The sequence below is a fragment of the Morus notabilis genome, unplaced genomic scaffold, assembly GCF_000414095.1.
Source record: "Morus notabilis unplaced genomic scaffold, ASM41409v2 Scaffold1932, whole genome shotgun sequence".
NCBI lineage: Eukaryota > Viridiplantae > Streptophyta > Magnoliopsida > Rosales > Moraceae > Morus > Morus notabilis.
In genome coordinates this window covers 121,615-134,518 of record NW_010361828.1, presented here as the reverse complement: position 1 = coordinate 134,518, position 12,904 = coordinate 121,615, and the positions used below count along the sequence as shown (strand labels likewise).

Here is a 12,904-nt window from a genome sequence, read left to right as displayed (position 1 = left end):
AGAATTTAAACACAGAACTTCCGCTCTGATATCATGTTAGTTTATGGTAAATTTGTAGTTGTATACTTTATAGTAAATTTGTAAATCTTAAAAGAAACAAGATAATTTATATATTTAAAAGATATATTAATAAACTTTAAACGTTAAGTTTTAACGATAAATTTGTGAACCGGCGTGAGTGACGACGCCGTAAAAAGACTCGAAGATATATGTCCAGCTCAAGATCCCAAAACTATAAATTATGAAATCATCACGAGTACTATAATAATATTTTACAGTAAATTAGCTTAAACAGAACTTACTTGAACCATATAATTCATACACATCCAAAAGTATGCAAACAAAAGGATTATACAATTATTAATGAACGGTACTACGTCCCTATTTTTCTCAACTGATCATCATCATCATCATCAAAATACAACCCACCCTACAAAACAAGAAGCTGATGATCATCATCATTTTCATCACATTCAAGAAAAAAACAAAAGAGAGAAATGAGAAAAGGAACAGTACGTATTCTATTTTCCCTTGGCCATATAATCTCCCAAATATGCACTTTGTTGTTAGATTTTATTACCTTCCCCTTAATCCAGCCTTGCCATGGTGAAAGGAAAACCGTCTTTCCCTCTACTTTTCCTTCCTCCTTTCAGCTCTCTGCTTCTGCTTCTTCTTCCTCGTCGATAAAGCCGATTTCTTTCCTTCCTTGTCCAAGCTTTTGCAGCACTTTTTTCCATCCTCCCGATCACCACCATCATCATCATCATCTTCCTCCTCCTCACGCTGGTAAAACGTACTGCTCTCTCCGTCAAAACGACGTCGTTCTATGCGATGATTCTTAGGTCCAGAAGAAGCGTCAGAAGCCATGGAATCATCATCATCCCCGTCGTCGTTGTCGTGTCGTTTACCTCCCTTATTGTCGTCGTCGTTGTTGTTGCTGCTGTTACTATCATCGTCATTGTTCTCTCCATAATAATCACTGATCTGCTGATCATTTTCGTCGTCGTTTTGAGGCGAACCGAGGTACATTGTCCACCCGGACTCACTGCTTTGACACTCCTCGGCTCCTCCAAACACTTGGGAAGATTCCATAACACACCAAAACGACAACAAGACCAGAAACCAACTTCTCTTAATTAAAACACCTGAGAAAGAAGAAAGAAAGAGCTATAAGAAAGAACCCACTTGTGCCTTACAACGTTTTTAATGAAAGCTACCAAGTATATATAATTGATAATATATATATATATATATAGTAGATATCCAACACTTGTAGACCACCTGGAAATTATCTAAATACCTTATAATTAATAATAAGTTTGCTTCTTTTCTGACTTGGTACTGGTTCAGAAGACAGCTAGAAGCTGAGGGATGAAAGTGAAATCAGAGTTTCTTGAATTCGAAAGGACATGTGGTTGTTCACTGGGTCATAAGGGAACAGGGGAGATAGAAATTCAATCACCATTAATATTTCTCTCTGCAAAATGCCATTATTATTATTATTATTACTAAATGTAAAAGAAGGAAATATAGCTTTAAATGCAAAAGGCAGAGAAAATGGCTCAGGAAGGGAAGAGAACTTGGTTCAATATATATATATATATATATATATATAATATATGTGTGTGTGGCTAATATATTATTAATTTTTTTGTCATGTAAATGGGAAAAAAATGAGCAGCAGGCTTTTTTTGCCTCTGGAAAAGAATGCAAAGTGACCCAACTGGATTTTTTTTTTTTTTTTTTTAAGATTATTAAAGTCTCATTTATTTTATTAATTTAATTTTATTATAATAAAAAAAAATTTAAAAATAATTATATTTAATTTTTTTATTATAATAAAATATTCTCACATAAAATTACATTTTAATTTAAATTAATAAATTAAACGGATCCTAAAACCGCTTTTATTAGAGGAAAAAAATTTTGTCCGAAATTATATTCCTGTCAGGCTGCTTTGTGCTAGCTATACATATACTCCTGTCCTCGTCCAATTTGCTTGTTTCTGTCTCCTCAGAAAGCAGGTCTCTGTCTTTTGTGTTCTTGGGGAAAGAACCAACGGTTCCACTCAACTCAACTATTTGCTCTCCATCCTCTAAACATTGCTTTAATTATCTCAAAAAAATGTGCCATAAATATCTAGTTATAATGGAATTAGGTATTGAAAAAAAAAAAAAAGTTGATTTTTTTCGGAAAGATCCCTCTTTTTACTCTTTCAATAAGAATTGTTGTTTTAGACATTGACTTAACTTTTTAACAGTTTGATTGATGATTATAAATAATTTTATGCCGTAAGATGTAAACGTTTATTGTGAATAATTATAAATCAGACATTGAATAATTAATCTAACAATTAAAATAACAATTTTTATCAATAGAAAAAAAAAAAAAAAAAGATAGTTCAAACCACAGAAGTTTCCAAAAAAGACCTATAATAATATAACTCGTAGCGAATGTTTTTAACCAGAAAAAAAAAAATTGATCCAATTTGCATACTATTGTTAGGTATGTTTGTCCTACTATATAAATCTCTAGTTTTGAGACTTCTGGCATGAAAATTAATGGATGTGGATGTAATAATTGTATTTAGAATAACCAAAGAAGTAGTGAAATCTTGGCCTCATTTAATGAGGTTTCTGCTTTCTTCCAAAGATAAAGAAGGTCGTGGTTTCTGATGGGTGAAATTATAGTGACCAGACAGATAACTCCCTGGTGAATTTACTTCTACACATTAAAACTTTGGAAAAGTCCCTTTTTTCACATTTCTCTTTCTTTTATCTCTGGCAAGACTTCTTTTTAACTTTGTTTCAATGCTATCCAACGCACACGTGAATTTTGCGCGCAAAATTGTCATCAAAAGTTAGGCAACAATTACTTTCTGTTTAACAGGCATTGGATGGTAAAAAAAATCACTTTCATCCATAAAATTTCAGCTACTTTCGGTAGATGAGACTTAACAACAAATATTTCGATAAATCAGATCGTTTTAAACTATCATTTTACGCCTGAAAAGGTATCACATGGTGCGTTCTATTTAACTAGTCATGCCATTTTTTTTTTAAAAGCTAGGTCAACAAAATTAGCTCCGTAAAACTCGTCGGTAAAAATTCATTTCATGAGCTGTGATTTTTAATATTGTATTAGTGCATGCATTTTAATATAAAACACAATATAATTTATCATGACGTGACCATTAAGCGAAACCTAAAGCATTTGCTATAGCTACTGGACATCAACAAAAACAAATGAAACACTTATTAAAGAAATACAACAAAAGGAACTTGTGAGTTTAAATCCAGTAGGACTATAGGACATAGCTTGCCCCAATACTTTTAAACCATGATTTTGGCTGTTCCCCACTTCCAATTTCTCCCCCGTGGCTTATTATATTATATCACCGGACAAGGTGAGGCCCATGTATTATTCTTGCTGCGTGTCCTTTTGGGTTGATCACGATCTTGATTTGGTCCTCTTTTGTCCTCCCACGTGAGGATTGAAGACGTGTAGGTTTTGAAATGGGGACAACGCTTGCAAAGCTATGGAAAATAATCTTATGATTTTCCTGTCTCATATTTTTACCTTATTTTTTCCCTCAAACATCAGTAGTATCTTAGGGCATATTTTTTTGTCTAAAAAACTCAAAAAAAGATAACTTAAGTTTTAATTTTATTCAAGTTCACGTTCTTTTAAAAGATAACTCAAAAATAATCTTATGATTTTCTTATTTTTTCCCTCAAAGATCAGTAGTATCTTAAGTACGTCCCCATTTAGCGTCCTAAGAAGAGTCTGCTGAGATCACATGTGACGCGACAAACTCAAGCCATATTCAGCAGATTCACTGAGGATCAGTTTAGTAGTACTGTAGATTTTTAAAAAAAATTAATATTAATTGAACTGGAAAAATACAATTGTTATAAAAAATAATTGAGTGTTTAGTAAACTATAATTATATAAATATTAATTATAAGAGTATTAAGGGTATTATGAAAGTTCATTAATTATATTTTAAGATTATTGTCACACAATTTAAAAGTTAAAGTTATTTTTAGACATTTTAACTGTAAATTTTTTTAAAATTTTTTAAAAATCACTTTTTATAATATATATATATATTTTTTTTTTTTTTTTTTATAATTGGACTATTTGACCTTGTTCGTGTGCATTTATATAATATTACTATTGCCATTATTATTTACATTTAAAATATGTTACATAATTCAGGTGGGAACAAAACTATAGGGTAAAAGTGCATCATGAGTCATGTTTTGAGGTCAAATACTAGCTGTAGCTAATTAATCATTCGTCTTTTGTATAATTATATTGTCTTTTGCGAACATGCGGTTTCCATGTTTATTGACTAAGGAATATTTTGGAGAGAACCTTTGGAAGTTTGCTATAAACTAAAGTCTTTGCAAGCTGGCTTCAATACAGTTGGATGTGATCCCTAATAAATGCATGCTAACATGCCAATATGACGGTTCTTGAGCACTGTCACCCTCATAGAAATGTGTAAAAAAAAAATGGTTGATTATTTTTATTTATATTTTTACTTATGTCGTCACATTCAATGACATGTTCATGGAGAAATTTTGGGGCCAAATGCCCAATAATTGATCATATGGGTATATATGCAGAAGGCAACTTCAGGAAGAAGAAAAAAAAAAAAAAAAAGAGAAAAAAGTGGAATATATATCCTTTACCTTATAATTCTCTCCTACAATCCAAATTAACTAGAGTTAAGCACTTATGTACAACACAAGTGTAGTAACATAATGGGTTCAGAAATTATAATATAGCGTACGAATATTGTTTAGTGACAGTGAGTATTTTTAAATTTTCTTTTTTCATTTTGATAAATTGATCCTTTTAAATTCACATGTATTTGAACCTATTTATTACAATAAAAAAATGGCTCTATTTCAGATTTCTTCACAATTCTCATCTTATTCAAACACCAATAATATTATATGTTTAATTCATTCTTTATCCAGACTTTATACTTTTAAACACTAATTTAAACTGGAATTAAAATTCACAAACTCACGAACTAAATGAGCTTTTAAATTTCATTTGATCTAATGGTGCCAGTTAAAGTTTTCTTTTTTAATAATTATTTCAGTAAGTGAAAAGAAAGAGAAAACGAGCCTGAGGTTGGATGGTGGATAAGATTGAGTAAGAGAGGAGTGAAATTTATGAAGATAGCCTTGCCGCCTAGCCTAGATATGCAGTGACAGGGGAAACAAATTATTCTAGCACGTGATAAAAGACAAACATGAAGGACACGATCGAAGGACATATGGCTCAATAATAAGTACATGGTACACGGCAAGGGATGAACCAAACGAAGAAATTCAATATTTTTCTTTTTTTCTTTTTTCGCTGGTAAAAGAGAAATTTAATCTCAACAGGACAAAGTAGATGCTGTTGAAAGAAAAAAAAAAAAAAAAAAAAAAGGCAATTTGAGTACATGATAAATTAAGAACTCGTTTAGTTTGCTGATTCGAATTTTTAATTTGAGTTGAGATGTGATTTTATGTAAAAACTTTTTACTGTAATAAAAAAATTAAATATGGTTGTTTCTCAAATTTTAAATTCAGATCAGTAAAATAAATGAGACTTAAATAGGAGAATTAAATCTGAATAAAGCTAGTGTTGTACTCCAAATCCCCAGTGTACTTGTATTTACATGATATGCAAGGAGCCTAGCTTTGTTTACCTCTTAAAATAAGAGCAGCCGGTCAACATGATTTTAAATTGTATGTGCCAGGCGACCCGAATTGATAGTGTTACCCGACTTTCATCAGGGATTAAAATAATAATTTTTCTGCATCTTATAAGGGAGTGCATGATAAATACTACTAAATTAAGCTACTAGCACCTGTGGCATCCTTGTGATGAATAGGTCTATTTATCTTCTTTGGTAACAATTTGTCAACAAATTAATTAGTCTACCCAAGACGACTCAGAAAATTACCTATTAAGCATAGACGGATTGCCATTGATAATACTTCACAACAAATTGATATGAGAAGTCATTTTATATAATATAAAAAAAAAAGAATTAGTTACTTTAATTAAAAGCCATGTATACCTTTGATGTCTTTGAAGAAAAATGTTGGAACTCTTTTGAACTGTAACACAAGACACTAATCTATATGCATTGTTCTTTTTGTTGATTCGAGTTAAGAATTTAAGTTTTGTTACAGTAAAAAACTCTCAGAAACAGTCACATCTAACTTTTTTACTACAGTAAAAATCTCTCACACAACATCACATCTCAATTCGAATTAGCGAACCGAACGGGCCCACAATATAGCCTACATAGGGTCAAGTTTCACCTTCAAGAGAAGAAGAAGAAGAAGGAAAAAAAAAAAATCATTATTACAAACTTATATATCTCTCGGAGCACAATAAAAACTTATATATATTATCCGCTTTCAAAAGGATTCGACTACCAACTACTCTCTGTCACAATATCATATGTTTAAATATAGAGAAGATAACGCATGCATGGCCAAATGAAATTAAACTTTGACACGAAATCTTCTTTCAAGAAGAACCTTTCTTTACCACGAAATCTTCTTTTATTATAAAGTCAAATTGTTTCTTTAGCCATTTGTCAAATATTTAGAAAAAGATACTATACAAAAGCAAAAAATAAATAAATAAAAAGAAAAGAACCACCCCGTGTGAAGGACGAAAATGAAAAAACAAAATAAATAAATAAATAAAGGAAGTTGCTGAAACATATCTGTACTAGGGTACTCAATAAAGATATAGGGCCTCTACGTTGAAGACTATCATATATAGCTTAAGAGACGTCCTCGTAAGCTACAACTACTCCACTAATAACAATATATATATATATATATATATCATCCTCATTATATATATATATATGCATTAATCGAAATCAGTTCTTTGCATTAATTCATAATTTCCTGTCTATCTTTATCTTCATTATTTCTCTGGCAACCTTCAACTCTCTCTCTCTCTCTCTCTCTCTCTCTCTCTCTCTCTAATTTTAGCCTGTGAAGATCGCTCATTGAGAAAACATGTCTCAGTACAATCAGAACCAGCCTCGAGGTAAAACGTCCCCTATCAATTGTCCTTTTGAACCTTTTCCTTGACTGAACAAATTATACCATGTTATATACATAGTTCAAGTGATCGAAGAGGAATGGAAGTTAGTGCTTACTAATTAAATAGGGTTCAACTAATCAAACAATATTGTAAATCTGTAATTACCTTAATTACGAGTTAATAACCCGATATTATTAAGAATAAATATGCAACCACAAATATGTTGATTGAGAGAGATGATATATGGTTAGATACAAATAACAAATCTTCCCTCCTCGAGTTAATGAAAAAGGAAAGAATGGGAGTAAGGCTAGTCATAATATTGATTGATGTTTTAAACGATTCGCTAAAACTTTTTCAGTATTATTAAGTGGCAATATACAGTTTTATTTTTTATCAACGGTTCGGATTGTTTTTATTTTTCTAAATGAATGAAAAATAGAACTTATGTGCGCACCTCCTAAAATTTTGGGATGTATTGTAGTTTTAACCTAGAAGTTAGGAAGAATAATGTAGTGAGTACTCAAGTTTCCCAACACCTTCATAGTTATCTTTAGTGTATTGAATTTTGTATGCTATGGTGAGAGTAGTAATTATAAAACTACCTCCCGTTAAAAAGGACTTAAAATTCCAAAATATACATGTTAATTGTTGGTATCACGGATCATATAATTATTAGATGTACAAAAGGTATCGAATAATTGAATTAACAAAATGTAAAAGATAATTTATTATCATGTTGTAAGTAATAAATTAACCATGCAACCCTTGTATATTTTATGACTAATAATTTTCGTCCTTGTACTCTTTACTCTTACCTAGCTAATTTATTTTTCCTATATGAATAAGGATATTTTTGTGACAAGATCTTTTGTTGCTTAATTAATTCTGTCCCCTTCCCATATTGTTCTTTATTCCTTCTTTTCATTTTAATCTCTTGACACTTTAAACCGCAAATAATTTGATTTGTTGGAGTGGGGTTTGGACTTTGGAATACGCGGTTTTGCAGCAAAAACTCCCGTACCTGCAGCTCCGATGACAGCTCCCAACTATGGGGCTCCACCTTCTGATGCCGATGCAATCAAACATGGCCCACCATACCCAAACTATGTTCCTCCTCGACGTAATCATGATGAGAAAACCTTCTCCAAGGGTGATGGCTTCTGGAGGGGATGGTAAAACCTCTTTTTCAATGATCTTTATATATAATATATATATATATATATATTATATAAAGATCATTGAAAAAGTTCATATTTTTTGGTAAAATATAAAAAATTTTAGGTGTAATACATGTTAGCGTCAGACAGGTCTAGTAACAGTGTTACATATATAATAAGTGTCATGCTATTATGAGAAAAATATAATGTGCGTTTGGAACTCATTTTAAAATGATTTTATTTTTTGTATATAAATAGAAATGAAAGCGTTTTTAATCTTAGATAAAAATCATTTTTAAAAATGCGTTTAGTAATTTTATCAAGAGATTATTTTCAATATAAAAAAACTCATTAACGTCTCTCTCTCTGCTCGAGAGAAGAGAAAACGAAAATAAAAAATAACAAACGACTAAAAATTATTTTTCATTTCTATTTCATTTTATAATAAACCAACAAATCATTTTTATTTCTGTTTTTTATTTTTAATTGTGTCAAAGGCCGTTTTAAAATTATTTTCTTTTTTTTTTTGAAAAACATGAAAAATAAAAACAAGAATAATTATAAACACGTCAATAGTTCTTAAGAAGACGAGACAAGCCCCTATTCACATAAGTATTTGTTTTATAGATCACTAACAATGGTGCTTTGCTCATTCTTTTGAAATTGGTCTCTACCGTGCAGTTGTGCTGGCTGGTGTTGCTATTGTTGCTTAGATATGTGCTTCTGATGAGGATTACTAGAGAACTCAAGAGAGCAAGCACTATTTTAAGTATCATATGTGTATATTTTTCGTTTTAATCCTAAGTTCTAATTATTAGATCTTGTTAGACAAGTATGTAAAAGAGGTAACGGCTCGCACATTTTGTATATTTATGCTTTCGGAAAATGCTTATATGAATCTTGATTATGCAGACAGAATAACGGTCTATTTGTGTTTATTTTACGTCAATTTGAAGACATTAGATACTTTATTGAAATATTCAAATATATCTTCAATCCGCAGCTGAAAAATATCTTCATGATTTTATTAACGACTTTTTCTTTCACTTCTTATGTTCAATAAGAAAAAGAAGTACCTAATCCTATTTATTGTTATAGTGCTTATTATCACTATTAATAAACCTTTTTTATTTTTAATACGGATGCTTTTTTTTTTTTTATGGAATACGGATGCTTTTCAATACGTAATAAACTATTAAAATACAACTACAGGACCCATTAATTTTAGCAATCTCTAAAAGCACGTAAAGTTAAGATGCTTATTGACGAGGCTGAAAACTTTTGCACTAAACAATCTAGGATCTTAATATTAAAAAACAAAAACTAGGATCTTTAACATCTTGTGGGTCCATATTGTGGGATTAAATTAGTATCCATCTTTTTTAAATACTCTCTCTATTTGCACTAAACAATCTTAGTCTTTAAGCCTGTTGTGGGGATGACGTTTTAATCAACACCGTTTATTAAAATAACGTATCAGTCAGGAGATAAAAAGTCGTAATGCGAATATAAAAAATAAGTAAAATGACACTAGATTAATTGAAATTTTTTTTTTTTTTTATCGGCGATTAATTAGTAGAGCATTGATACCACATAAAATATAGTATGAAAAAAAAAAGAGCATAATAAAATGGACTAAGCAAGCATTGAAGAAAGACAATTGCAGAATGATCAGAATGAATTAGATAATGGCATTCTGTAATTGTAATAAATGTATTAAAAAAAATAGATCATATCTACCGGTTAAAAGTCGACGATCCACATTAAATTTTAAAGAAAATCTGGATTAAATATCTCGCAACTAACTTTCGCACCCCCTAAATACCTATAAATATAGGGAATCACGATCATTTGTATGTTTGGCCGACTTGAGAGTTACTTAGAAATGATCTTTAAGTTTATTCTTTAATTTTCGAGTCTCAACTTCAAAGACCACTATTATATCTATGTACAAAATCATGGGCCATTGCTACCTCAAGAATGAGTCAAGCCTACATATAAGAGAAAATGAGACTTGTTTTATCAACAGCTCGAGTTATGAATATAGTATCCAAATCTATATATACTTAAATAAGTTAAAGTTGGCTTTTAAGGAGGCCAATGTATTGGCCTCCACTTTCTTTTATTTTTTTATTCTTTATTTTTCATTTTCAAAAACTCATCCATACTTAGTGAATGAAAAAAAAAAAAACAAAAAAATTTACTGCTAAAAGGCAATAGGTAAGCAATAATAGAGGAAAATGAAAAAAAAGGCAATAGGTAGACAATAGTGGGGAAAAAAAGACAATAGGTAAGGAAAAAAAAAGATAAGAAAAATATAAAAAAGTTAAAAATGAAAAAAAACAAGAGTTTTTTTATTATTATTTTCATTTACTATGTGTGAATGAGTTTTTGAATATGGATTGACGAAACATAAAATGAAACATGTAGTATGTTTCATTTATCTCTTTTCTGAAACACCTTTCTCTAATTTAAAACGTGCATTTTGATCTTTGTACTTTTTTGTTCATTTTAGATCTTGTGTTTTCTAATTGTGCCTTATTAAATTTTATCACCTAATATGTTCTCATTTAAATAATTTCAAATATATGCTTGCCTAAATATATATATTTTTTCTAAATGTATGTGTCTAAAAAAATATAACATACTTACACCCCGTTTGTTTTACTAATTTAACTTAGTTCAGTTCAGTTTGAGCAGTGAGCACAATTTAAACTCGTGTTTAGTAAATACACAGTCTGAATTATATTTCTCGTTTGAATTGGGTTAAACTGTCAAATTTAGAATTTAACTCTCCCCTTAAGTTTAACTGTTCAAACTATTTTTGAACAATAGAAAGGTGCACACTCTATATTTTTCACACCTACTAAATTTTAATTTGAATTGTATTTCCTGCACATCTAAACGTCAATTCAAACTACAATTTAAATTTTTCCGTTTAAATAAAAAAATTAAAATTAACAAAATTTGAAATAACAAACCAAATAGGGGCTTAATACACACGCGCGTGTTTTAACTAGTTCAGCAAAAAGTGGAAAAGTGAACCTAAGAAATGAAACAACTCGTGCACATAACAGATAACATGCCCCCAAAATAGCATTGTTTTTTCCCCCACCTCCTGCTAATTACAAAACATTCTTTGCTGGCGAAAAGACCTTTGGACCTTATAATTCCATGGTCATGAGATTCGGTTCCCATCTTTGGACAAAAGGCCACATATATATCAAAGCTCACAGCCCAAAATCATATACAAACAATAGTAGTGCATTTTGGTCACCTAGAACCTTTATAGTAATGGCCCAACGTTCCCCAAAAATCTAACACCTCATGTGCTATTGTCTCTTCCAAGTCTACCAAACATTGGCTATAAGCACTTGGCTCATTTGACTGTTCTAAGATTCGAATATAGTCCCCCTTTTTTTCAGACTTTTTCGGTAAGATTTCTCCCTATCGATAGGTTAATTTTTAACTGTTAAATTTAATTAAAATTACATTATATTAAGAAATATACATAATAAATATTTTTTAATACAAATCTGATAACTAAAGGTAAAAATTATCAATAGTTTATTTTTTTTAATCTTACTAAATACACTTCCATTTTTTTGCTTTTCTTTAAAATTTGAAAATTGTAAGTACCATATTTTCAATTCGTCGCTTACATAAATGATTAGATTTATCTTTTTTATATTTTTAATTTGGAAATTTGACTATCATCTTTTCAATTATTTACTTTTTTTTTAAGGAATTCTTTACTACTTACATAAATAGATATTATAGGAGTATATATATGTTGTCCTCTCTTAAACACGTGCACATAATTTGCTTTTTCCAATTTAGATTGAATAATGTATTGGTCGTTGGAGGGGTTGAAGAATATTTGCGATATGGTCAATAATGTTGTAGATTTGTAGGCGCTGTATTTTAAATCCTCTTTCTCTCTCTAAGCACTATATATATATATATATATTGACCCATTATAAACTTTTTTTTTTTTTAACTCAAATCACAATTTAAACTCTTTATTATAATATTTTATCTTATAAAAATTTAAATTTAACTTTTTATTATAATATTTTTTCACATAAAAAAATTAAATTATAACTTAAATTATAAAAAGAACACCTGTATATACTTGGCCGTCCAAAGCTTTTTGTGGTTTCAAAAGGGGTGGAATTTGAATTAAACTGACAACTGTACTTAATTATTCTAACCAAATACATATCCATTACGTATCCACGTGGCTTTCTTTGTCAATAGGGATGGAATTTGAATTAAACTGACAACTGTACTTAATTATTATAACTAAACACACATCCATTACGTATCCACGTGGCTTTCTTTGTCGATAGTTACACTTTAAAATTAAAGCATCGTTCATTTTGTAGATTTAAGTTTTTAATTCAAGTTGAGATGTGACATTTTTTTAAAATTTTTTACTGTAATAAAAAAAGTTAGATGTGACATTTTCTGACAGTTTTTAACTGTAAAAACTTAAAACTGAAAACTCAAATCGGTTAAATGAACGAGGCCTAAAGGATTGTAAATGGTCTTTTGTTAATCATCGATGAAGATTTATGCGCGTAGCATTGATCTTAGAGTTGACGATTTGGATAGTGATATGATGATACGACTGGCAATTCACACGAAATTAATTAACA

General features: G+C 30.0%; 2 protein-coding genes across 2 annotated transcripts; one reads left to right on the top strand and one right to left on the bottom strand.

Moving 5' to 3' along the window:
- Window positions 1-336: 336 nt before the first annotated feature.
- LOC21388797 (prostatic spermine-binding protein) lies at window positions 337-1,534 on the bottom strand. The gene is made up of 2 exons (XM_010100730.2): window positions 1,301-1,534; window positions 337-1,145 (listed from the first exon to the last, which is right to left on the bottom strand). Exon 2 carries the CDS (start codon window positions 1,090-1,092, stop codon window positions 631-633), a length of 462 nt encoding a protein of 153 aa, XP_010099032.1. The 5' UTR covers window positions 1,093-1,145; window positions 1,301-1,534; the 3' UTR covers window positions 337-630.
- Window positions 1,535-6,918: 5,384 nt separating this feature from the next.
- Window positions 6,919-9,153, top strand: LOC21388796 (cysteine-rich and transmembrane domain-containing protein WIH2). Its single transcript, XM_010100729.2, has 3 exons — window positions 6,919-7,086; window positions 8,093-8,258; window positions 8,925-9,153. Exons 1-3 carry the CDS (start codon window positions 7,056-7,058, stop codon window positions 8,968-8,970), a joined length of 243 nt encoding a protein of 80 aa, XP_010099031.2. The 5' UTR covers window positions 6,919-7,055; the 3' UTR covers window positions 8,971-9,153.
- The last annotated feature ends 3,751 nt before the right edge of the window (window positions 9,154-12,904 follow it).